This window comes from Balaenoptera borealis (genome assembly GCF_965194805.1).
Source record: "Balaenoptera borealis genome assembly, chromosome: 3".
NCBI lineage: Eukaryota > Metazoa > Chordata > Mammalia > Artiodactyla > Balaenopteridae > Balaenoptera > Balaenoptera borealis.
Genome location: NC_138866.1, coordinates 91,508,574 through 91,530,972, shown reverse-complemented (window position 1 = coordinate 91,530,972; position 22,399 = coordinate 91,508,574). Strand labels below are relative to the sequence as shown.

General features: G+C 39.7%; 2 protein-coding genes and 1 long non-coding RNA gene across 6 annotated transcripts in view; 2 read left to right on the top strand and 1 right to left on the bottom strand.

Annotated features, from left to right (window-relative positions):
- Positions 1–22,399, top strand: part of SHC4 (SHC adaptor protein 4) — a 128,886-nt gene that overhangs the window by 63,677 nt on the left and 42,810 nt on the right. For all 4 annotated transcript variants that reach the window (XM_082387362.1, XM_082387363.1, XM_082387361.1 and 1 more), the window contains 4 exons: positions 1,933–1,996; positions 4,796–4,915; positions 15,470–15,523; positions 19,062–19,113. In XM_082387362.1, the coding sequence (XP_082243488.1) occupies positions 1,933–1,996; positions 4,796–4,915; positions 15,470–15,523; positions 19,062–19,113 (290 nt within the window). The remainder of the gene's footprint in view (positions 1–1,932; positions 1,997–4,795; positions 4,916–15,469; positions 15,524–19,061; positions 19,114–22,399) is intronic.
- Positions 6,339–10,532, top strand: LOC309626570. Its single transcript, XR_014243294.1, has 2 exons — positions 6,339–8,148; positions 8,495–10,532. It is a non-coding gene; the product is annotated as an uncharacterized lncRNA (long non-coding RNA).
- On the bottom strand, positions 10,302–12,063 carry EID1 (EP300 interacting inhibitor of differentiation 1). Its single transcript, XM_082387364.1, has 2 exons — positions 11,066–12,063; positions 10,302–10,532 (listed from the first exon to the last, which is right to left on the bottom strand). The coding sequence occupies exon 1, from the start codon at positions 11,972–11,974 to the stop codon at positions 11,399–11,401; it is 576 nt and encodes a 191-aa protein (XP_082243490.1). The 5' UTR covers positions 11,975–12,063; the 3' UTR covers positions 10,302–10,532; positions 11,066–11,398.

Below are 22,399 nucleotides of genomic sequence, written 5' to 3'. Positions count from 1 at the left end.
AGAAAAAGTTTTCAGACTCGAATCCCATCTCTTAGCTCTTACTCACTCTTGTTCTACCACACTTTATGCTCCTGCAATATCAACGTCAAAGTACTGCAGTTCCCCACGTGTTGTGATAATTTATGTTTTAGTGTCTTTACGCATGCTCTTCCCTCTGTCTGGAATTTCCCAACTCCCCTCTGCCAGGAAGGGTCAGCCTTCCAAACCCTCCTGAAGGGGTGCTCATCCTATAAAGCATTCCCTTTAATTCAAATTCATAACTTTACTTTTTTGTTAGAAGATATTGACAGTTGGAATGAGAATCAAGAAAACAATGCCCGGAAAAGCAGTTCATAAAACTATAGGTGCTATATAAAAGTAACAACTTCTAATAATAACTATTATTATACTTGGCAGCATCCGTGCCCACCTTTGTTTCTACTTTTATTTCAAACCATTTACAGGGAGCTTTTTAGACCAGAGCACCCCTGTTGGCTCTCATGGAGTAAAGGATCTAAGAACACCTTTCCCATAATCTCTCTTTGTTAAATACCAACAACGTATTTGGGCGCCTGGACTAGTTATTTTGGCAACACCAGAGGCCAACTCGGATCAATTAGATGTGTCATCAATTATTGACTAATCATTAAGATGACTCAAAACATCAATCAACCAACCAAGCCAAAAAGACCAACTCTCTGAGTTGTCCTGTTTGACTCCACAGAACAAGTTTGGAATCCTAGAGAAGCAATAAACATAAAATTCTGAGAAGATATGCCAAGGCAAAAAAGCCTTTCTGTCCATTGGTTGCGGGTAGTTATGTTGAGAACATAGCTCTGCACTACTATATATATAGATCTGCCTATCTATATTTATTTATATATCTTTATATCTATCTATACCATATATATATTTTTAATGAGTCTGCATTCCTCTCTCTGCATCTCCCTTCCTTTGGGAATCAAAAACATCTCATAGAAAATATTTTCATGAAATCTAATATATATAAAAACTGTATATTGGCTGTGTGTGTGTGTGTGTGTGTGTGTGTGTGTGTGTGTGTGTGTGTGAATACAGTGTACTAATTTAAACGATGATGTCCAGTGGATCCGGGAAGGAGTTTAGAGATTTCCATTTGCTTTGTGAAAAGTTTGATATGTGTGTTGAAAGCCATGAAGCGAAGGTTCAGATTACGCCACATGAAAGCTTGGGTGATTCTGAATGCTGAGTCCCAGAGACAAAAGCTCTTAGTTATAACTGCATTTCTGGAGAGGAGGGCGCCAGTTCGTTCGCCACTTCCATTAAGGAGCAACTGCTTCTTTTAGCGGTGCTATTCTCTCAGGAAGTGCAATATATAGTAAGGGCAGAAAAATAAACAAAGGAGGAAATTTGTTATTGATTTTCTTTTCTTCTGTGAAATTACATGAAAGCTCAATGGCTTGGAGCAGTAACTTAGTCAATAAGGCTCCATTTGAGACCACCTTGAAGTTCAATTCTCTCTCAGTCCTTTTAAACTTCCTCTAGTGTTGGATTCTTTTGTATTTAATTATCTTTGGTGCTGAGATACTATGAAGCTTTTTTATTCATCACACCACAGAGGATTTTGCTAAAGGTAAAACTGAAATATTCCCAGACAGTAAGGTTCCATCAGTCCTTTTTGGTTAGAAATCAATAGCACTGAAAACCAATCCTTAAAAGCCAAGGAAAAAAGACAAAGAAGGTGAATAGTAGGACTCCTTACTGTAAAGCAATTTTTCCATATTAGGGTGTTGCTGGATTTTCTTGGGTTTGAGCTGCAGAGAGACTAAGCTCAGTGTTTTCTCCAGTGGGAGTGGGGAAGGTCATTTATGTCAGACTCACCATTTTGTGAGTGTACATTTTGGTCATAATACTTGCTAATGTTTATTGAACATTTACTGTGTGCTGAGTCTTTATATGGTTTCTGTTCTGTAGGGAAGCAATAAGTCGCCTGTGTGGAGCTGTCCCTGGGGCAAATGGAGCCATTAAAAAACGAAAGGTAAATATTGGTGTGGTTTTTTTGTTTTAGTTTCCCTAACTATGGGAAAGATAGAATCAAAATAGTTGTTAGTTCATTCCACCACATGACCCAAGGTCCAGAACGGCCTTGATTATTTGGCATGCTATCGGAGATGCACTCAAAGTTGTTCGTTCTTGTCCCTCAAATTTTTCTGACTTGCCAGACACTGTCTGAAATGGTGATGCCTGAGGGTCAGAGTGGAGAAAGCACCTGGCTCTTTTCAAGTCAGAAAATCTGGTTGCAGAGCTAGGTATTTACTTACCTTTGAGCAGGGTATCTCATCTCTCCAAAACTCCATTCTTGTTCCTGTAAAGTTAAGCTGTTGAACCAGATGACCAATTTTGGTACCTTCCAATTTCAATATTTTATAATGTATGTATTCCGCATTTTAACATTTTAGACTTTTAGGACTCCATGGCCTATTTTCAGTTGGAAACAAGAGTGCTGGTAGAGGAAAGGGTAATAAATGGGTAGAAGGAGCTTTTCATGTTGAAAGAAATCATGAGATTTGATGTTAGACTTGGATTTAAATCCTGTCTCTGCCACCTACTAACTGTGTGATCTTGATCAAGTCATTTCACCTTTTGAATCCTTGATTTCCTCATTTGTAAAGTAGGGAAAATAGCCCTTAGTTTATAGAATTATGTAAGAATTAAATGAAGTGATGTGTAAGTGTCTTGCTTACATTAGGCTTTCAACGCTAATGGTAGTTAGTAATATCCCTAGAATACTTAGTTGCTTTGAAAAGTCCAAAGGGGAGGTGCAATGGCTCTTAAGATAACTATATAAATTATAGAATTGTAGACTGTTTAAGAGGGGAGGAATTTTTAGAGATCTCCCAGTTGAACCCTCTCACTTTGCCAGCTGCTAAACTGTGGCTCAGAGAAGAGACTTGCCTTGAGTCACTAGGAAGATCAAGGTCAGCGCCAGCTGTAGAAGCCGGGTCTTCAGAGTCCCGGCTTACTGCTCTATTTCCATACCACCCTGCCTAATTTTTTATCATTACTCATTATTTTGCATAGGGCTGAACCCACTGTCAACCAGAGTGACTCAGATGACCCACATGATCTGGGAAACTCTGATGAATGGCTCTTGAATTCTACTAGAACTCCCATTACTAGTTTCTCTGACAGAACCGATGGTCTGTCTGTAGCCTCTAGCCTCCTCCTGCCTCTCATAACCTCTGTGAATAGGAGGTTCCGACTGGAAGATCCCAACAAACAGGCTTATTCACTTAAGACTTTCTCATTTCAGGAGTAGTGGGAGTCCACACTCCAAAACAAAATAAAACAAAAGCAAACCAGGCTATCATCTTTCCAGAAAGTACACATGTAAAGAAGTAAAAAAAAAGAAAGAAAATTTTGAGCTAATTTCCTTTGATAGCTAGCATTTTTATTGAGTACTTAATACATGCCAGGGACTCTTCCACGTACTTTATATTTTTTATATTCTTTTTCCTCCCAATTTGAAAAATTGTGGTAAAATACACATAACATAAAATCTACCATAGTAACCATTTCTAAGGGTATAGTTCAGGGATATTAAGTACATTCATATTGTTGTTCAACCATCACCCCCATCTACCCCCATAACTCTTTTTTTTTTAGGAAATAAAGTCATTTATTTGAAGAACAGAATATACTTAGAATTGTTTGTTTCTATAAAGCCCATTTCCCCCAAGCCTTAACTTTGAAATTTCATATTAAGCAATGAAGTTATTGTACACAATCTAGTTAAACAATTTATTAGGAATAGTCCCATAACTTTTTTTATCTTGTAAAACAGAAAGTTTATACTCATTAAAAAACAACTTCCCATTCCCCCCCTCTCCAGCCCCTGGCAACCACCATTCTACTTTCTGTCTCTATGATTTTGACTACTCTAAGTATCTCATATAAGTGGAATCATACAGTATTTGTCTTATTGTGACTGGCTTATTTCACATTACTTCACATAATGTCCTCAAGGTTCATCCATGCTGTAGCACATGTCAAAATTTCCTTCCTTACTAAGACTGAATAAATATTTCATTGTATGTATATATCACATTTTGCTTTCCATTTATCTGTTGATGGACACTTGGGTTACTTCCATGTTTTAACTATTGTAAATAATGCTGCTATGAACATGGATGTACAAATATCTCTTTAAGTCCTTGCTTTCAGTTCTTTTGGGTATATAACAAAAAGTAGAAATTGCTGGATCATATGGTAATTCTATTTTTAAGTTTTTGAGGAGCTGCTATACTGTTTTCCATAGCTGTTGTACCATTGTACATTCCTACAAATAGTGTATAAGGGTTTCACTTTCTCCACATCCTTGCTAAGACTTGTTATTTTCCCTTCCTTCCTTCCTTCCTTCCTTCCTTTCTTCCTTCCTCCCTCCCTCCCTCCCTCCCTTCCTTCCTTCTGACTAGTTATAGGTCTACACAGATTTTCTATTTCTTCATGATTTAGTCTTGGTAGCTTTTATGTTTCTAGCAATTTGTCCATTTCATCTAGGTAATCCAGTGTGTTGACATACAATTGTTCATAGTATTCTCTTATAATCCTTTTACTTCTGTTGAATTGGTAGTAATGACCCCACTCTCATTTCTCATCTTACTAATTTGAGTCTTCTCTCTTTTTACCTTAGTTTATCTAGCTAAAGGTTTGTCAATTTTGTTGATCTTTTTGAGGAACCAACTTTTGGTTTCATTTTTAACATTTAAAAAAACATAAATATTCATTCTGTAACAAAATCCATAACTTATAGAGTGTTGTTTTGTTATTTTTAAAGCCTCCAGCTAAGTTCCTATCAACAGTTCTTGGCAAAAGTAATCTTCAGTTTTCGGGAATGAATATAAAACTGACCATCTCAACATGCAGCCTCACATTGATGAATCTTGACAACCAACAGGTAAGATCATGAATGTCATTTATAGTTTAACATATCATCTATTTTTCTAGAACAGTCTGGGCATAATGAAGAGAATAAAGTTTCAGACAGTGTGCCTAAAACTTAATAAGACATGAGGGAAAAAAATCTGCCAAGGATTTATGTGTAGCAATAATTAGGACAACAGTATTACTAACCCATCACTGGGGCATTTAACTGCCTACATACTTGCGCCTACCTATTGGCTTTGTAATAAGAACTAAGGTGCAAAGAACATTTTAAGTACCATTTGGAATATACTTGAGTCAGTCATTTATTACTCTCCACTACCCCTCTCCAAAGGGAAAGCAATTCCATCATCAGAACTAACAGAATGTGTGTTGGACTGGGGATGCAAATGAAGGACAGAGGGGAAGGGTGATGTTAGGGTCAGTGTTCTAGCTAACTGAAATTTAAGCAGAAAACATTTTCTTCCAACCCTTAAGATTGAAAAGCCTTCTCAAGTGTTATTGTGTAAACAACTTTTTCACCTTTGATGAAAAGTCTTGACTTTTCTTGACTTTTTAAACTAAATTCCTTATATCAGGTTATTTATGTATGTTAGAGTCTAATTTTTCTTTGTCTAATATGTAGTCATTTGAGGTTCTTAGTATTTAAGTTTTTACTGTGTGGAGTGCTGTTGATCAGGGACTCACGCAAGGTTTAACGTGTACTTGTCAGTGATAAAACACTAAGAGGCTTTGGGGTCACATGTAGGTTGAAAGCCTGGCTTTGCCACTAACAAGCAAGTTACCCTACCACTCAGTTTTCATCATCAGTGAAATGAGGATTATAGTCTTAAACATAGAGTTTCTGAGAAGATGGACTTAGCAACAGTATGTGTCTTATAGGGTTATTTAGATTAAGTAAGATCATGTAAATCACTGGATGTAAATCACTCAGCACAGTGCCCGTTGCATGGTGCATTTTTCCTTGAGGCCTTTTCATATACTCAGTACTTAGCAGGGAAAGCATATTGTAATTTGTAAAATTATAAAATTGTCAGTAACATATAAGTACAGTTATAAACATTTTGATTTCCATTTTTTGCCAAAAAATTCACTTGCAGTTTTTTTTTTTAATTTTTCTTGGAGTATAGTTATTTACAATGTTGTGTTAGTTTCTGCTGTATAGCAAAGTGAATCAGTTATGCATATGCATATATCCACTCTTTTTTAGATTCTATTCCCGTATAGATAATTACAGAGTATTGAGAAGAGTGCTATACAATTTATTTATTTATTCATTCATTTATTTATTTTTGGCTGCGTTGGGTCTTCGTTGCTGCACGCAGGCCTTCTCTAGTTGCGGCGAGCGGGGCTACTCTTCCTTGCGGTGTGTGGGCTTCTCACTGTGGTGGCTTCTCTTGTTGTGGAGCACGGGCTCTAGCAATGCAGGCTCAGTAGTTGTGGCTCACGGGCTTAGTTGCTCCGCGGCATGTGGGATCTTTCCTGACCAGGGCTCAAACCCGTGTCCCCTGCATTGGCAGGTGGATTCTTAACCACTGTGCCACCAGGGAAGACCCCCTGTTCTATATAGTAGGTCCTTGTTGATTATCTATTTTATATATAGCAGTGTGTATATGTCAATCCCAAACTCCCAATTTATCGCGCCCCCACCCTGCTTCCCCCCACCCCTCGTAACCATGTTTGTTTTCTACATCTGTGACTCTGTTTCACTTGTGGTTTTGAGGTTTGCTTTATTTTCTAAATTCAAAAGCAGAATAAAATACATTGCTTACACAGTAGTATAAAACACCATAGAGGAAAATGTTTAATATGAAACAATTTTAAATAGATTCCTGTCTGGTTGAATCAAGATTGGTTATCCAAGAGAGGTGATACCATTGATATCTGACAGCAGAACATATGGGGCTGTACTTGGAAGATGAAGCCTATCTGGGTGGAAGGTGAAACATTCATTGTCCTTCGGATGCTTTGCCCTCAAGACATTTGTGGATGTAAAATTTATTTTTAGTTTTCACCCATGTGGATGGTACCAGGGATGCTCAGTTCTTTTAGTTATAGGATTTCATTGAGTATAGGAACCTTTGAATTATCTGAGTTTTATAGGGGAGGAAGAGTAGGCAAAGCGAGAGCCATCACGATGACAGCTGTGCAGAATCAAATGAGCATTTTTAAAAATGGCTCTTTCCCTGGGTGACTGAAGTGAATGGGGAATTTAGGAAGAAGAGGGTTGTGGTGTGTGTGGTGGAGGGCATAAGTTATTCTCAAAATCTCTTTCCCCTCCGCTACCCTTTTCCAGGCCACTGCAATTAGAGCTGGTATTGCCACACGTCCATAATCTTTCAGGCGAATAAAAGGACGGACAGTGGTTATGGGTGGCTTCCACGACCAGTAGTTACAGCAAAGAGCTGCTTTAGGGAGTGGTTCACATCTTTTCTGCAAATGGGCTGTGTTCAGCCCACCGCTGGAGTGGGGACCAAAGTTAGGATCTCATTGATATTAGACCCAGGGGCTGATTTTTAAAAATAACTTTGAACTATTCTGCAGACCTGGGGAGAATGGCCACGGGGGATGGGGTTTGGGGTGTAAAAAAGATGTGCCGCTCTGGATGCTTAAACTCAAGAAGCTTTATGCGTTCCTTCACAAGGAAAGCTAAAATGTCCAAGGGATAAAGGCAGCAGAGAAGTGACCATGTGGATGTAGCATGAGAAAATGATTTATCAATTAAATTTTCCTTAAAGAAAACTGGCCTCTGAAGTTCTAAGATAAATACAAATATCCCCCCCCCACCCTTAACTTCAAAGATATACTTTGGACGGAAAACATAAACAGCTTCAAGTTTATAGATACATTCATAGATGACAGCATTTATGGGTCAGATGGTTCACATTTATCTTCAGTCACTGAGAACATCGAGAATGTAACCATTCACTCCCGGAAAATGTCTCACAGAACCTCAGAGGCAGAAAATAAGATATTAAACACGCAAACATGCAATGCTTGCAATTTTTAAATCTTACCATATTTGGGGATGGGAAAATATATTTTGCAAAAGCAAGTTATGGGGTTTTTATATAGTCCTTGTTTTAAAAATTCAAGCAACAGACTTCCTTGACATACTTTAATAAGGCGTTAAGCAAAAATGTCAGTCTGAGTAGCTCCTACTCCCACTATTTCTCTACTCGTTTCTACACTGCTATCATCGACTCTAACAGCTACTGAAATTGAGAAGGGTAATAAAGAGATAAGGTAGGGCTTCCCTGGTGGCGCAGTGGTTGAGAATCCATCTGCCAATGCAGGGGACACGGGTTCGAGCCCTGATCTGGGAAGATCCCACATGCCGTGGAACAACTGGGCCCGTGAGCCACAACTACTGAGCCTGCGCGTCTGGAGCCTGTGCTCCGCAACAAGAGAGGCCGCGATAGTGAGAGGCCCGCGCACCGCGATGAAGAGTGGCCCGCGCACCGTGATGAAGAGTGGCCCCCGCTTGCCACAACTAGAGAAAGCCCTCGCACAGAAACGAAGACCCAACACAGCCAAAAATTAAATAAATAAATAAAATTTAAAAAAAAAAAAAAAAAAAAAAAGAGATAAGGTAAAACGGGCAGAAAATGGAGACATCATTTAGTCTCCAAGAGGAAAGGCAATTCAAACACCTACAGAGGCCAGGCAAGTAATGCAAACTGTCCAGGTTCATGAACACACAATGGTGTGAGCACAGTGATAAATGATGAGTGCTACTTGGTCTCCACGTTGGGGAGACAACACTGGGGAACATGGCAAACAGAATACTTTCCCTGTGTAAAGGCCAATCAGATGCTTCCAATGGGACTATAGTTCAAGGGCTGCCAGGTCTTCCACTTTTGGGGGAAAAAAAAAAGAAGATGGAAATCTGGGAGTTTTGCTGCTCTCTCTGGATTATAAGATGTTGGTCTTTAATTAAGAAATTAAAATTATAAGCATGAGCCAAACAAAATAGATGTGTTCTTGAGATGAGCCAATGTGGGACATCTGATCTAAGCAAACATTTAACTATGGATAGACCTAGAAAGCTCTCCACAAATCACACTACACACTCATAAGTTTAAGTTCGCTCTCCCCATTCCACATCCCCACCCTCTCCCCCCATCAAAGAATCAGGATTAGAACATCCCCAGAACTCCTTTCTTTAGTTTATCTGTTGATATAGATGTGTGTATATCTTCATTTAATCCTCACAATTTATAAGGTTCATCCAATTATCCTTATTTTCAGTTCAGGATCCTGAGGCAGAGAGATTAATCTACTCAGTTACAGAGCTATAAGCAGTGGAGCCCAGATTTGAATCAGGTAGGCTGGTTCCAGTCTGTGATTAACTGTAACATTTTAAAATGTTACCCTTTTCTACCTTTAGTAAATATTAACAAGTATTAATTTCAGTGGTCTCTCAGGTTACTGCCTAGTTTTAAGACCAACAAACCAACCATCAGAGGAGTGAGTTAGAGAGTCCAGGTCTTTCTCCCCAAAATGAGCCTTCAAACCCAACAGGGAGTGGTTTTCTTTCCCCCTCCTCTTGCTCCCTACTTGATCCCTAAGAGAAAGAGAATTACACTTCCAGGTTTGTAGATCTGTTCTTTTCTGAACCTATTTCCTGTCATCTTTATCTGGAGGTAAATGCAACTAGTCAGTTCATGTGTACTGGCACCCTTTTAATTCTTTGTCCAGAGTCCTGTTAATTCACATCACACAAGCAGTTATGTATCCAGACTCATAACTGCATCTACAAGCTGTTTGAAAATGCAATGAAAGAAGTGAGCCGTGGGAGAGGAAGTAGGATTAAGATGTTTTAAGTGCCACTACTTAACCTTCTATCTAGTCTTCGCCCATCTATCACTCCTCTCCCCCGCCAAGTTCATGTCTGAATTATGATCATCCTTACTTGTCAGTCCTGTATTTTACAGAAAAGAACCCCCCTCCCTAAAAGACAGGATGACTGTAACATAAATAAGGCTCCAAGTTGTCCTGTTGTATTGGATGTGTCCTTTACTGCCATAATGGAGCAAAAACACCTGGTACCTTTTTACTGATCCTAAGACCTGTTGGTATATTCAGTTTTACTGGGCACAGCCTTCTGACTAATTATTATTCACACAGAACATCAGCATCTTAATAACCACGGTAACATCCTTATTGATTTGGCAGTTTTTCCCAGGTTGGCAAATTCTCTTATAGGAATTTACTAAGTTTAATTTCCACCAATTAATTTGTAATCCGGTATTTGAAGCTGGAGCACATTCCCTTATTTATAGTCATTAAGTTTAAATCATAAGGTGATTGCAATCATACAATAAAACCAGTATAACACAATAAAAAGTAGTCTTAGAGAAAGTATGTATGCAATACCATTAGCCAAACAAACAAAATACACAGAACAAGAAATTTTTATTATCCCCAATGCTGGTGCATAACCAATAACAAGCTTAACTAGAGGAGGAGACAGAGGGAAACTTCAGATACCAAGGTGGATTTCTGGGCAGGTTTAAAACCTTTAAGGGTTGTTCATGAAGTCTTTTTTTAGGTGTAGGGCTTTCCTTTTACTGGACAATTTTCACTTAACAGTTCTTACATTATGAAGTTCAACCAGAGTCTTTTGCCTGTAAAAAATGAAAAACAGAGCAAGTAAAACAGAATATTTCTCTAGTATATACGGATGTTAGAAATAGTTTGTTTTCTTTGTACATTCACATACACATTAATGTCTAAATTTGAAACTTATTAAGGACATCTTAATTTTTGACTCTTAAAAATGTTCAAGACAATGAATTTTCTTGAATTAAAGATTACAGTGGCTTTAAAAATGATCAAGATACACGTACAAACAAAATCTCAGATGCTCTTGGAAACACATTTTAAGATATAGCACACATGATACGTATTTCTTTTGGGGTTTGATTATCCTTTCGGGATGCTGAAGAATACTTGATTTATTTTACACCAAAAATTTAGCTTTTGATAACCACGGCTTGGATAGATCACAAAATGGAACCTGACAGTTTTCTCAATATGCTTTCAGTCCAAATAACTCAAAAACATCTCAGGTCCTAAGTTGGATAAATTAGTTACTTTTTCTCATATAATTAGTATCAGTGGGCTCTTGTACTGGCAGTCTGTCTTGGTCATGACTTACTCTTGCAAAGCCACCCCTTACAGTAACATACGAAAGGTATTTTCCTCAATGCAAGGAAATTAATCTGGATCAATAACAAAGTCAAAGCCATAAATGTTTCAGGACATTCTTGAAAACAGATTTCAACAGTATTAAGATCCTTTTTCTTTAACAATTTTCTTCCTTTTTCATAACTGTGCAGTCACTACTTTATTCTACAAAAAAAAAAAAAAAATTTTTTTTTTTTGAAGACCAAGTTTTTCATTGGCACGGAACTATTTGGAATGAACCCAAGAGACAGTGGAATGCCAGGTCTCTCCTCAAGTAGTTTCCTCCTCTCTTCCCAGCGTTTAACTACTCTCTATCAATAATCTCATCGCAGCCGAGCTCTTCGGTCAGACGATTGACAACCATGAGTGAAAAAAGCTCTTCGATAAAAGCCAACTGATCAAACGGGGTCTTCTCGTAATGCATCTGAAACCCGCCATCCAGAGCTGCTTCTCTGGCTCTGGAGGTTCTCAAAAACATCTTGTTGGCTTCTTCAAGGGCCGCGGATACTCTGTAGCCTGCACCACTCAGCTGCTCCTCTTCCGGATAGTCGTAGTCGTCCTCCCAGTCATCGAATTCCTCGCCCTCGTCCTCGCTCTCGAAATCAGGGCCCGCGATCTGGCCTGGCTGCTCCCCAGGGCCGGGCCGGCTGGCTAGGCCTCGCTGCCCCAGCGGCTCCGCCATTGGCTGGGCGGCCTCCTCCTCCATCGGGCCTTCCTCCTCCAGCTGTGGCTGGGCCCCGGCGCGGGAGGGGTTCAGGGATGGCTCCCGGCTCCCGCCGCCTACCTCCATCTGCGGAAGGTCACTCTCGCCAGGCATCACATCCATCTGCAGGTCATTGCTTTCCTCATAGAGCTCGGACAGCTCGTTCATTTCAGACATTGTGCAAGCGGCTCAACCTCCCCGCAAGGCGTTTTCGGCAGGATCGGAGCTACGCGGCCGTGCGGTTGTGCGCTTGCGCAAGCACCGTGCGCTTGCGTGACCTTGTGCGTATGCGCGACCCCCCAGACACCGCCTACCCCTCGGATCGCTGTCTGGGGGCCGGCAGCTCGCAGTTCCACCCCAGGAATGTTCCCGGGGCCCGCTGGTTGGCTCTTCGTGCGTTCGAACTTCAGATCTAGATGCTGTACGTGCAAGAGCGTTGCTTGGCCTCTGCCTTACCTAACCGTTCTGCTGCTTATGATGCGATAAGCTTGAAAATACATGGCTTCTGTAAGACCCCTTACTCCTCCTCCTTCATCGCCCCCCTCCTTTCTCTCCCTCTTTCGGCTCCTACTCTTTCCCCCATCCCCAGGCAATCGCGTCTGTTCCACGGTTTTAACTGTCTTTATCTGTGCGCTTATGACCGCTAAATCCGCACCTCCAAACCACACGATGTTCTCAACCACAGATCAACATATTTAGAATTTATCCATTCATCTCTACTATTTTTCTCATTTAAAAAAAAGTTAAATTCACAAATAAGCATATTATCAGTGTTCTTTAAAAAAACAGACAAGAAATACGTAGTTCCATTGCATTTCGTAGGAGATAAATGTACACTGTTACCAGTTTGGTGTGTATTCTTTAAACCCTTTTTCTTTGTGTTTACATGAATCTTTATGTCCTCGTGGAAAAAAATCTTATTTTTTTTACATGTCTTACATAATTGTCTTCAACTGACAAAATAAGCAAACAAAAAACACCCCTCAGCGATGTCTTGAAGATTTACCTGTTAGTATACATAGACATATATTTTTTCATAGTATTCTATTTGTATAGCTATACTGTAGTTGACCTAACTATGCACAAATAACTTTCTATTTTTTGATATTACAAACTATGGGTAATTGAACATCCACATGTGCCAACATTTCTCTAGAATAAAAACCTAGAAGTGCAAAGGTGGAATTGTGGGGTATGCATACTTTAGTTTTTAATAAATGTCAAATTGCTCTCAAAGTTGCTGTACAAATTTAAGCTCTAGCCAGCGGTGTCTGAGAATATCCACACCGTTACCAGACATGATTTTGTTGAACTTTAACAATTTTATCAATTTAATGGCGTCTTGTTTTATTTTTTATAGCGTTAATTTATTGGAGATTATCTTTCACTATGTTTATCGAACATTTCTATCAATATTACCTCTGAAAATTAAATGGTCTTATTTTGGGTTTATTTCTTTTTCTTATTGATATAGGAATTTCTTATAAACTCTGTATATGAATACTTTGTTTCACATGTTACAAATATATTCTCCCTGTTGTTTCTTGTTTTGGGGGTCTTATACAAAAGTTTAAAAATGGGTTTTCATGCAACCAAATCTAAGGGTTTCTTTCCTGTCTTTTTCTTTCTATTTAGATGGATTTACCTACCTCAGAGATCATAAGCATAATCTTTTATCTGTCTTCTAATGTTTGTGTAGATCTTTTATGGATCAAACATTTATTTATAAATAGCATGAAGACAGGATTTATTTATATATTTTTTCATATATGTAGCTAATTCAGCCACCTCTGCTAATTTAATCACTTGTCCTTTTGTCTGCTATTTGGTGCCACACCTATCATAGACTAAAAGACCACAAAAGTGTCAATCTGTTTTTAGATTTTGTAGTCTAATGAATTTCTATAGTTTTATAATGTGTCTTAATAATAAGGAAGATCTTGTCTCTTTGTTCTTTAAAAAAATTGCCTTAGCTCTTCTTGCACATTTATTCTTCCAATGTGAATTTTAGAAGTAGTTTGAAAAGTTCCCTGAATAGCATTGGTGGAATTTTTATTGGAATTACATGGAATTTATAGATTAATTTGGGGGAGAATTGCCTTCTTTACGGTATTGTGTTCTCATCCAGAAAGGTGATATATGTCTTTCTACTTATTCAGGTCTTATTTGTACCCTTCAATGAAGTTTTCCAAAAAGTCTTGTGTGATTCTTGTTAGTTTTATACTTAGGTTCTCTTGTAAAATGTACCTTCCCCCTCTCCCCCATAAAGTGTCAAATTGGCTATTGCTGATACATGGGAATGACGTTGAAATCTGTATATTGATTTTGTTTTTAGTAATCATTTTAAACTGAAACATAAATATAGAAAACATAAATATAGAGTAGTGCACAAATCATAAGTGTGTAGCTTGATTATCACAAAATGAACATGTTTGTATAACCACTACCCAGATCAAGGAACACCATTTGCAAGATCCTAGAAAACCACTTGCTTTCTCTTCCTTTGCACCAAAAGTCACCACTATCCTGACCGCAAACAGAATAAAATACTTTTGCCTGCTTTTGAACTTGATATAAATTCAACTGTGCAGTATACAATCTTTGTGACAGGCTTCTTTTTGCCCAAGAAATATATTGTTGCTATGTAGTAACCCCTTGTTTGAATACCACAATGATCATTATTGGGATTGTTTCCAATTTGGGGCTATTGTGAATAGGGCAGTGATTATCCTTATTGAGAAGATCTTTTGGTGTACGTATTTACACAGTTCTTTCGGATATACATCTAAGAGTAGGATTTCTTGGTCATCATATATAAGCAGCTTCAGTAGATTCTGTTAAGCAAATCTGAAGACAGGATTAGCCAGTTGGTGCATCGTTGTTTTAATGAACCCTCGAAACAGTATGACAAATACATCTCTGCAAGTTGGTCATTACACTGTGGTTTCTAAATAAGCAAGCCTAGACTCTCAAGTAAAAGAGACAATCTTCTTGGCTTAATTAGCGCAGCTCACTTGGATAGTCTTACTTCATATTGAAAGTCTTAATGTTAGTGCCTTAGTAAGAATACTTTTGGTGGCAGATGACTGAAACTCAATTCAAACTAACTTATATAAAATTAAATAAATAAAATAGAAAAAATACATAAAAACATAAGGGGGGGGGAATGTATTGGTTGAACTGATGAAACACACATTACCCCCTGACTTTTCACTGTTTTTAACTCTCAGCTCTGACTTTTCTCCAGAGGGAAAGCTTCATTTTCCAGCAGGCTTTTCCCACATGGCAGCAAAAGATGGCTCCTAGAAGCCTTGGGCCTATACTAAGGTCTTAAATGGCAGAGAAAGATGCATTCTATTATTCATCTCAGTTCCTCCCCAAAGATGTTGATTGACTTTGCTGTATCCAGCGGGATGGTGTTTTCTGATTGGCTAGGCCTGGATCTTGTATCCAGATGCAAGGAGAGGGGTAGTGAGATGGGCGTATCAAACCCACCTGAACCTCATGGTCTAAGTGGGATTATTATAGAACGTGGGTGGAGTGGTTTCCCAAGGCATGCCGAGCAGGCAAAACCGAAACAAGCAAATGTATGTACGTTACTGTTAGATGGTATGTAATTAGGTATAATTAGCTTATAGCATCATACATGTTTAATTTGTTTATGTTTTCCAGATTATTGCAAATCATCATATGCAGTCTATTTCATTTGCTTCTGGAGGGGATCCGGTAAGTATGAATTCATAAAAGTTCTTTTTATAAGAGTTAAAATAACTTCCGTGTAAAGCATATTAGCCACTACCTGTCATTTCCAAATATCTTATTACAGTTTGTGAATGTAGCAGGTAATCAAAAATTTGGTTTTGACAGAATATTTCCTGTCACTGATTTTTTTTAAAGTATTTGGATTAGTAGGTGAATTTATAATACTCCATTGTGTTATTATGAGAAGCTTCTTGTAGATAATATCCAGTTCATAAAAAACAAGCATGTCGTACGTGTTTTGCCGGTCCTCCCTCAGAATTCTTTTCAACGCAGAGTTCCGGGCAGATCCCACTAATCAACTGGATTTGGTATACGAGGGGAAGCCTATTTGCCATTCTGGCCGTCAACCAAGGCAACTAAATCTAATCCGAAACGAGCAACTAGGTTTGCAGAAACTCATGGAGGGAACGCTGAGCTGGGGAGAGAAAACTTGCAGTTCCTCCCTACCAAGAGGCCATGTGATGCTCATTTCCCATGAATTGTGCAGGACTGAGTCAGTGCTCTCCCTCCAAGCCTTCTTTGCAGAGTGGAGGGTCATTCCCTGACCTCCAACTATATCAACTGTGGACCAGAGCAAAAGGAGAGGGTCATTGAAGCTAGGAAGCCTGTGACTGACCAAGAAACAAATCTGTTTAAACTGAGGGAGCAGGAGGAGGATTTTGCTCCTCTGTGACGTTGTGACATTTTTCTTGTACCTTGAAATATAGAGTTGACCCTTGACCAATGCAGGGATTAGGGGCCCCAATCTTCCACCAAGTCAGAAATCTTCGTATGACTTACTGTGGGCCCTCCATAGCCTCAGGTCCTCTATATCCGCCCTCCATCCGGCCTTGTAATCTGGCTTCAACAGCGACTCCAAGGATGTGTTTGGTAGCAGAGAGGGTTGACTACTAGTCTGAAAAGGCCCACGTTGTCTGTTACTTCTTTTCCTAACCCATTATAACTCAACCATCCATGAAGGAACTTGAATACTTTCCTTAAGCAATTTAAAGTAATGAGTTCTATAAGAGTAGTGTGAAAAATAATTGTTGGCTGTTTGCCCTAAATTTTCCTTTTCAAGTTTCAATGGTTGCTGTCATTTTAGAATTGGTATGAAAATCTTTATTTTACCCTACGCATGCCCTGCATGGTGTCTACCATAGTTCTCCAGAATCCTAATTCTTTTTAGACTGTCTTTATGTGCCTTCAGTTCTTTATTTCTTTCGACCAACCAAAGCACTGCCCCTACAAAGACAAACAGTAAAGAATTGTAGCCACTGTGGGAAAGTTTGTACCTACTGAACTGAGTGGCACCCTTGTGCTCTCTGCAGCTGGAGAGAAAGCCTGCTGGTTTTAAATAGAAAACTGGAGCGACCAGAAGCCTTGGCATTAGAGGTCCCCCGAGTGAAGTTCTACCCTCAGGTCAGGGAGGCAGAATGGTGGAGTACCAGGCTCTGGAGTCAAGTAGACTTGACTTATTTAGACTCTAAGCTTCAGGGTCCTCATCTGTAAAATGGGGAATGATCACCCTTGCCTCAAGTGCTGTGAGAATTAAGTGGAATGGTGCATGTAAACTGCTAGCACAGTGCCTGGCACAGGGTGATAACTGTCACCATTGTTGCTCAACTGCTAGCACAGTGCCTGGCACAGAGTGATAACTGTCACCACTGTTACTAACACATGTCTGTATTTCCTTAGGACACTCACTGAGATAATTTACAGCTTCACAGATAATGGTCCAAGGGGTAGGCAGCCAGAAGTCTCCGTGGCCCAATGTAGTACCCATTCTTTCTACCATTGTCCCTCCAAAGTTTCAAAAATACTGGGTGTTCCTCTCACCTCTCCACCTTGCTCACCCTCACTTTTACTCTCGTCTCATAAGCAGTTTACTTGTCTTCCTTCTTTCAGCCCTGAAGGCAGTTCTTGGTAATGCTTCTGTGTCTGTATATGCTTTCTTCATCTCAAGAATGCATTATGAGTATGTCAAAATTAAATATATTTCTTATATTTCCCCCCACTATTTGTGCTTTACTTTTAACATCCTTTAAATTCTCCCAGATATTTACAGTTATAGAATTTTAGGACTGTGAGAATGTTGGAGACTCTTCTGAAGATGAGGAAACTGAGGTCTGGAGAGGGCCCACGACCTTGTTCCCATCAACTAATATAGCAGACAACATTGCTAGCATCATACCATCTCTTCAACTTTAAAATGAGCCCCTGGCAATTGTGGCTTTGCTTCTAAATTATATAATGTAAAGCTCATAGATATGACCTTATTTATTTATAAGATATTTCAAATCTTTTGTCTTTTTGCATAAGAGAGATTTACTTAGGTGTGTGTTATTTTTTAAAATAACTGAAGACAAGTTATGCTGGCCCTGAGATCCGTTTCCTGTATGATTCATTGTGGGTTATTAAGTGATTGATTGTCCTTGAGGGTATTACAAACATGGGCTTTTATTTCCTGCCGGTTGACTGCATCTTTCCTCTAGAGAGTCATACTTCTAATCTGCAAATGGCATTGTGTGTATTTTTTTTCCTGAGAACTGAGATAACAAAAAGCATCTTTAATTATTAAAATCTTATCATTCATCGGCATACTGTTTTCAATAAAAGTCAGAATTACCAAGTAGCTTTTTGTTTATTTGTTTTTCCAAAGCCAGCAACATATCTCTTTTTTTTTTTAACGTAAGTTTAAATGGTGCTATTATATCTTTCTTTTAAAGTTTTTTTATTTTTATACAATTTTTAAAGGTAACGTCCATTTACAGTTACTACAAAATATTGGCTCTATTCCCCATGTTTTACCATACATCCTTGAGCCTACCCAGTAGTTTGTACCTCCCACTCCCCGACCCCTGTATTGCCCACCTGCCCCCCCTCCACTGGTAACCGCTAGTTTGCAACACATCTCTTTTTGAACTCCTTAGGTTTTTCATGGGTTATCTTTTTCAAAAACAATCTCTTCTTTCTATATATTGATCAGATAAGTGCCTTGTATTTTTGCTCTCTTATTCCGCAAGTTGCACTGCACACAAGCAAGCTAACAACCATAAAACCCATGTCTCTTTAATCAACTTATTTTCTGATGTATGTGGTATCTGTTTGGACAACAGGGAAATCATGGTGCCACCTCCTAGTCTGTGACACCTTTGTGACTGCGTAACCCCTGGTGTTTCAGCTTTCAACACAGGAGAGTTGCGGTCCCTCACCATTTTTTATGAATGTTTGTCCTAACATATTCCCTACCTGCATTCTCTTTTGTTCTTAGTGACATGGTCTGCCTCTAAATTTTTAATATTCAAATTCTCTCCCCAAGGGGCAGAGAATGTGGACTCCACAACTGCTAAATATATAGTGTATATTTGTTTATGTTCCCTCCTAGGATGGCTTTCCTTTGCTCTTTAAACAGAAACCTTAGTATCGGTCCTTCCCTGAGTATCATATCCTAAATGTACTCTTATCATTCAGCAGTAACAATCCACTCATTTTAAATGCAATCATTTTCCCTTTTTTATAGGATACTACAGACTATGTTGCCTACGTAGCTAAAGATCCAGTTAATCAACGAGGTATGGAAAGCAACTTCTAGATTTTCTTAAGAGCTGGTATATACCAACTTTAAAAAGTAACAAGCAATTATTTTCAATATGCAAAGTGATGAGAATCACTAGAATGCTATACTGGGGTCTAGAAATATTAAGTAACTCTGAGTGTGAAATAAACAGCCCTGCTAGCAGAGCAAAGTAGAAAAAATACATAGGTGGGATTTAAATCCCACCGGTCATTTGAGTCATTTACATCCCATAAACCAAAAGGCTTATCATCTATTTGTATAAGCGAAAGAGAAGCTGTTTTGGTTATAGTAGACGGGGCTGGCTGCCACATCCCCAGTGGACAAATGAGTTACCCTTAAGACTGAAACCAGTGACATCATTGGCCTGCAGTGGCCTTGGCAAGTGTGTGTGTGTGTGTGTGTGTGTGTGTGTGTATGTTTATATGCATTGAGCCTGTGCACTTGCTGTTCAGGAGCCTGGCATGTCACTCTGTCTGGCTTTTTCTCATCTTTTGGATCTCAGTTTAAATGTCTCTTCTTCAGAGAGAACTTCTTTGACTGACATACTACCATCTCCAGTATAATATGCCACCCTGCTGTGTCATAATACTTTTATTTCTCTTCTGTTGACAGTTATCCCACATTTTTGTTATTTTATTTACTCACTTGTTTATGTGTTTAGTGTCTTTCCTTTCTACTGAAAGCTCCTGAAGGGCAGGAACCTGTTTATCTTATTCACCGTTGTTTCCCAAGCGCTCATCACAATGCCTTGCACATAGGTGATGTTCCATAACTATTTTTGTTGAATGACTGAGTGAATGGAAGAGTGAGTCGATTAGTTGTCTTATCCCAGGATTTAGCAAGGTTACCTAAGAAACTCACCTTCCAGCCACACTTTGGATCAGGGGCCTGAAGTTAGGCCATTGAGCCTCTATAGACAGACATGCTGAGTGTTGCTTCTCATTCCTAACTCTGGGACATTCAGACTCCTCTTAGGGACGAGTGTTAGGTTGCTTCTCCTTAATTAGAGCCTATGAATTGAGCAGCATCCCCTGTCACCCCAGGGGTGGAGTTTGCCCCCAAACATTTATTAAGTACACATGGAGTGGAATTTGGAAATTCAAAGAGCTATAAAGACACAGAGGCAGAAATGCGAATGGCAGACTGGGGACAGATGAATAAAACACTAGAATGCAGATTGTGTTTGGAGGAGAAAAAAGTCAAAAGGGCATCTAGAGGGCAGCTAGGAGAGAGCTAATAAGTGGAACTTATTCCTATGGGCAAAAGGGTGGAGAAGGCTGTTTATAAAACAGAGATTTAGGAAGGTTGATTTGGCAGCAGGATGCAGTAGATGGATTCAGGGAGGGAGGGAGGTCCATTTGGAAGCTATCGTGATTGTCAGAAATGAAGTTACGAGGACCAGCTGCTGGCACAGGACCTGGCACAGAGTAGATGCTCAGTAAATGCAGGCCAAGAGAACATGGCTCGATGGGATGGAAAGAAGGAGCAGGTGACAAATACTGTGCAATACTCCATTAAAATAGACTCTAAACTACATAATAAAGAATGGATATTGCTCAACGAATAGATAGGGGAGACAGGAACTAGTGAAAGGGAAACGGGGGTGTGGGAACAGAACACAACAAAGGATACCAGAAGAGCAACCTCTTTTAATCAAGCCTGAGCTTCCCTAAAGAATAAAAGTACACTATTTTTGGGAAGGTCTCTGAACAACAAAGCCCTTTCTCTCAACCTGAAAAGGGCAGGGTGAAAGGAAGAACAAATAGATCAGGAAATCCAGATGTTCAGTAACTTTTCCATCAGTCACTGAATATCTCAGGCATGTCATTGCCCTTCAGTAAACAGCAGGAGGCGTTCAAAGATCATGCTCGTTGCTGAGGCTAATGGTGAGCGGGATCCACATGCTGGCAAATCTCCCTGCTTGCTTAAGTGAAATAAGAGAGGCAGAGAAAATACGATGCAACTCGTTCACTTTGAAATCTCCTGTTCCGGTGTCCAGGTAGTTCATCAGAGCTGAGTTGCTAGAAGGGGATCCATGGGGATCCCAGGCTGGGGATTCTGCAAAGGCATTTATGAGAACTCTTGACTGAACTCATGGATGGGATTTGAGAGTTGAGAATAGATTCAGAAATGGTTCAAATAGAGGTTTCAGTGTTTTCTTTCTTTAGTCCCCAGCCCCGTGTATAGGAAGTAAGAAAGGTGCTGGAGTCAGACAGTCTGGGTGGGAAGCATAATTCTTCCCCCATCTCACCATAAGCCTCAGCCAAGCTCTTTCACATCCTGAACCTCAGTTTCTTTAATTGGGAGAAATAACATCTACTTGTTGGTGTTATTGGGAGGAGTAACTGAGGTGATACAGGGAAAGCATCATTTCCTTTACAGTCTCTTCTCATCTTTCTTCTTTAGGGAAACAGGTCGGTTAAGTAGCTAGATGACTTAGAAATATATGGTGATTTTCTTGGGCAAAAAAGTTAGTATCTCCTCATCACTTACTGCTCCTTTTCCTGCCCCCTCACCCCTTCTCTTGTTTATCTTGGTTGGGAAGCCCCTTGCGAGAAGCCACTCTGTTCACAACATACCCACTGCTTGCACATCCCTCTAGTGTAAAATCCTTTCCCCTCACCTGAGCCTCTGGACTTTAACTTCTGTACAAAGGTACCAACACAGCTCTTGAGTCCACAAATAATTATCAATTACATACTAATATACAACGGGCTGAGGTAATTGTTGTGGAAGAAAAATAATTCCTGGCCACCATGGGCTCATCATCACGGGGGAGAGAAACAGAGCCTGTAGGGTGTGCAGGAGAAGGAGGGGAGCATAGGGAATAGTACCTGGAGCCTGGCAGGTGCCCACGTAGGCTTTGTGCAATAAGTGAGCAAAGGCGCAGGTGGAAGAGCTGTGCAGTGAGAGCTTGGGGCTGTGGGTCTGGATGGTGGGTAAAGGTGGGATAGCAGAGAAAGCAAAGAGTAGAAATAGGGGAGCCATGGCTGAAAAGGTAGGGAGATTGTGGAGGCTTTGAATGCCAGCCAAGAGGTCACTGGGAGCTGTTGAAGATTTTGAGCTTTATAAAAAATTATTCTGGCTTCTGCCATTCTACTGAAATTATAAAATGATAATTTTTCTGGCCTTTGTATCTGTAAAGGTGATATTGGAGGGCAGGAAAGCAGTCTGGAATCGTAGAGTCCAATTTGGAGGACATCTCATTGGTCCTGGGCAGGGGTGGTGATGCTTTAAACTGCACTGGGGGAAGAAGGGACGGTCTGGACAAAATTGTGAAC

Excerpts from the sequence above, each read along its gene's own strand:
- EID1 (XM_082387364.1), bottom strand. The coding sequence starts at position 11,974 with ATGTCTGAAATGAACGAGCTGTCCGAGCTCTATGAGGAAAGCAATGAC.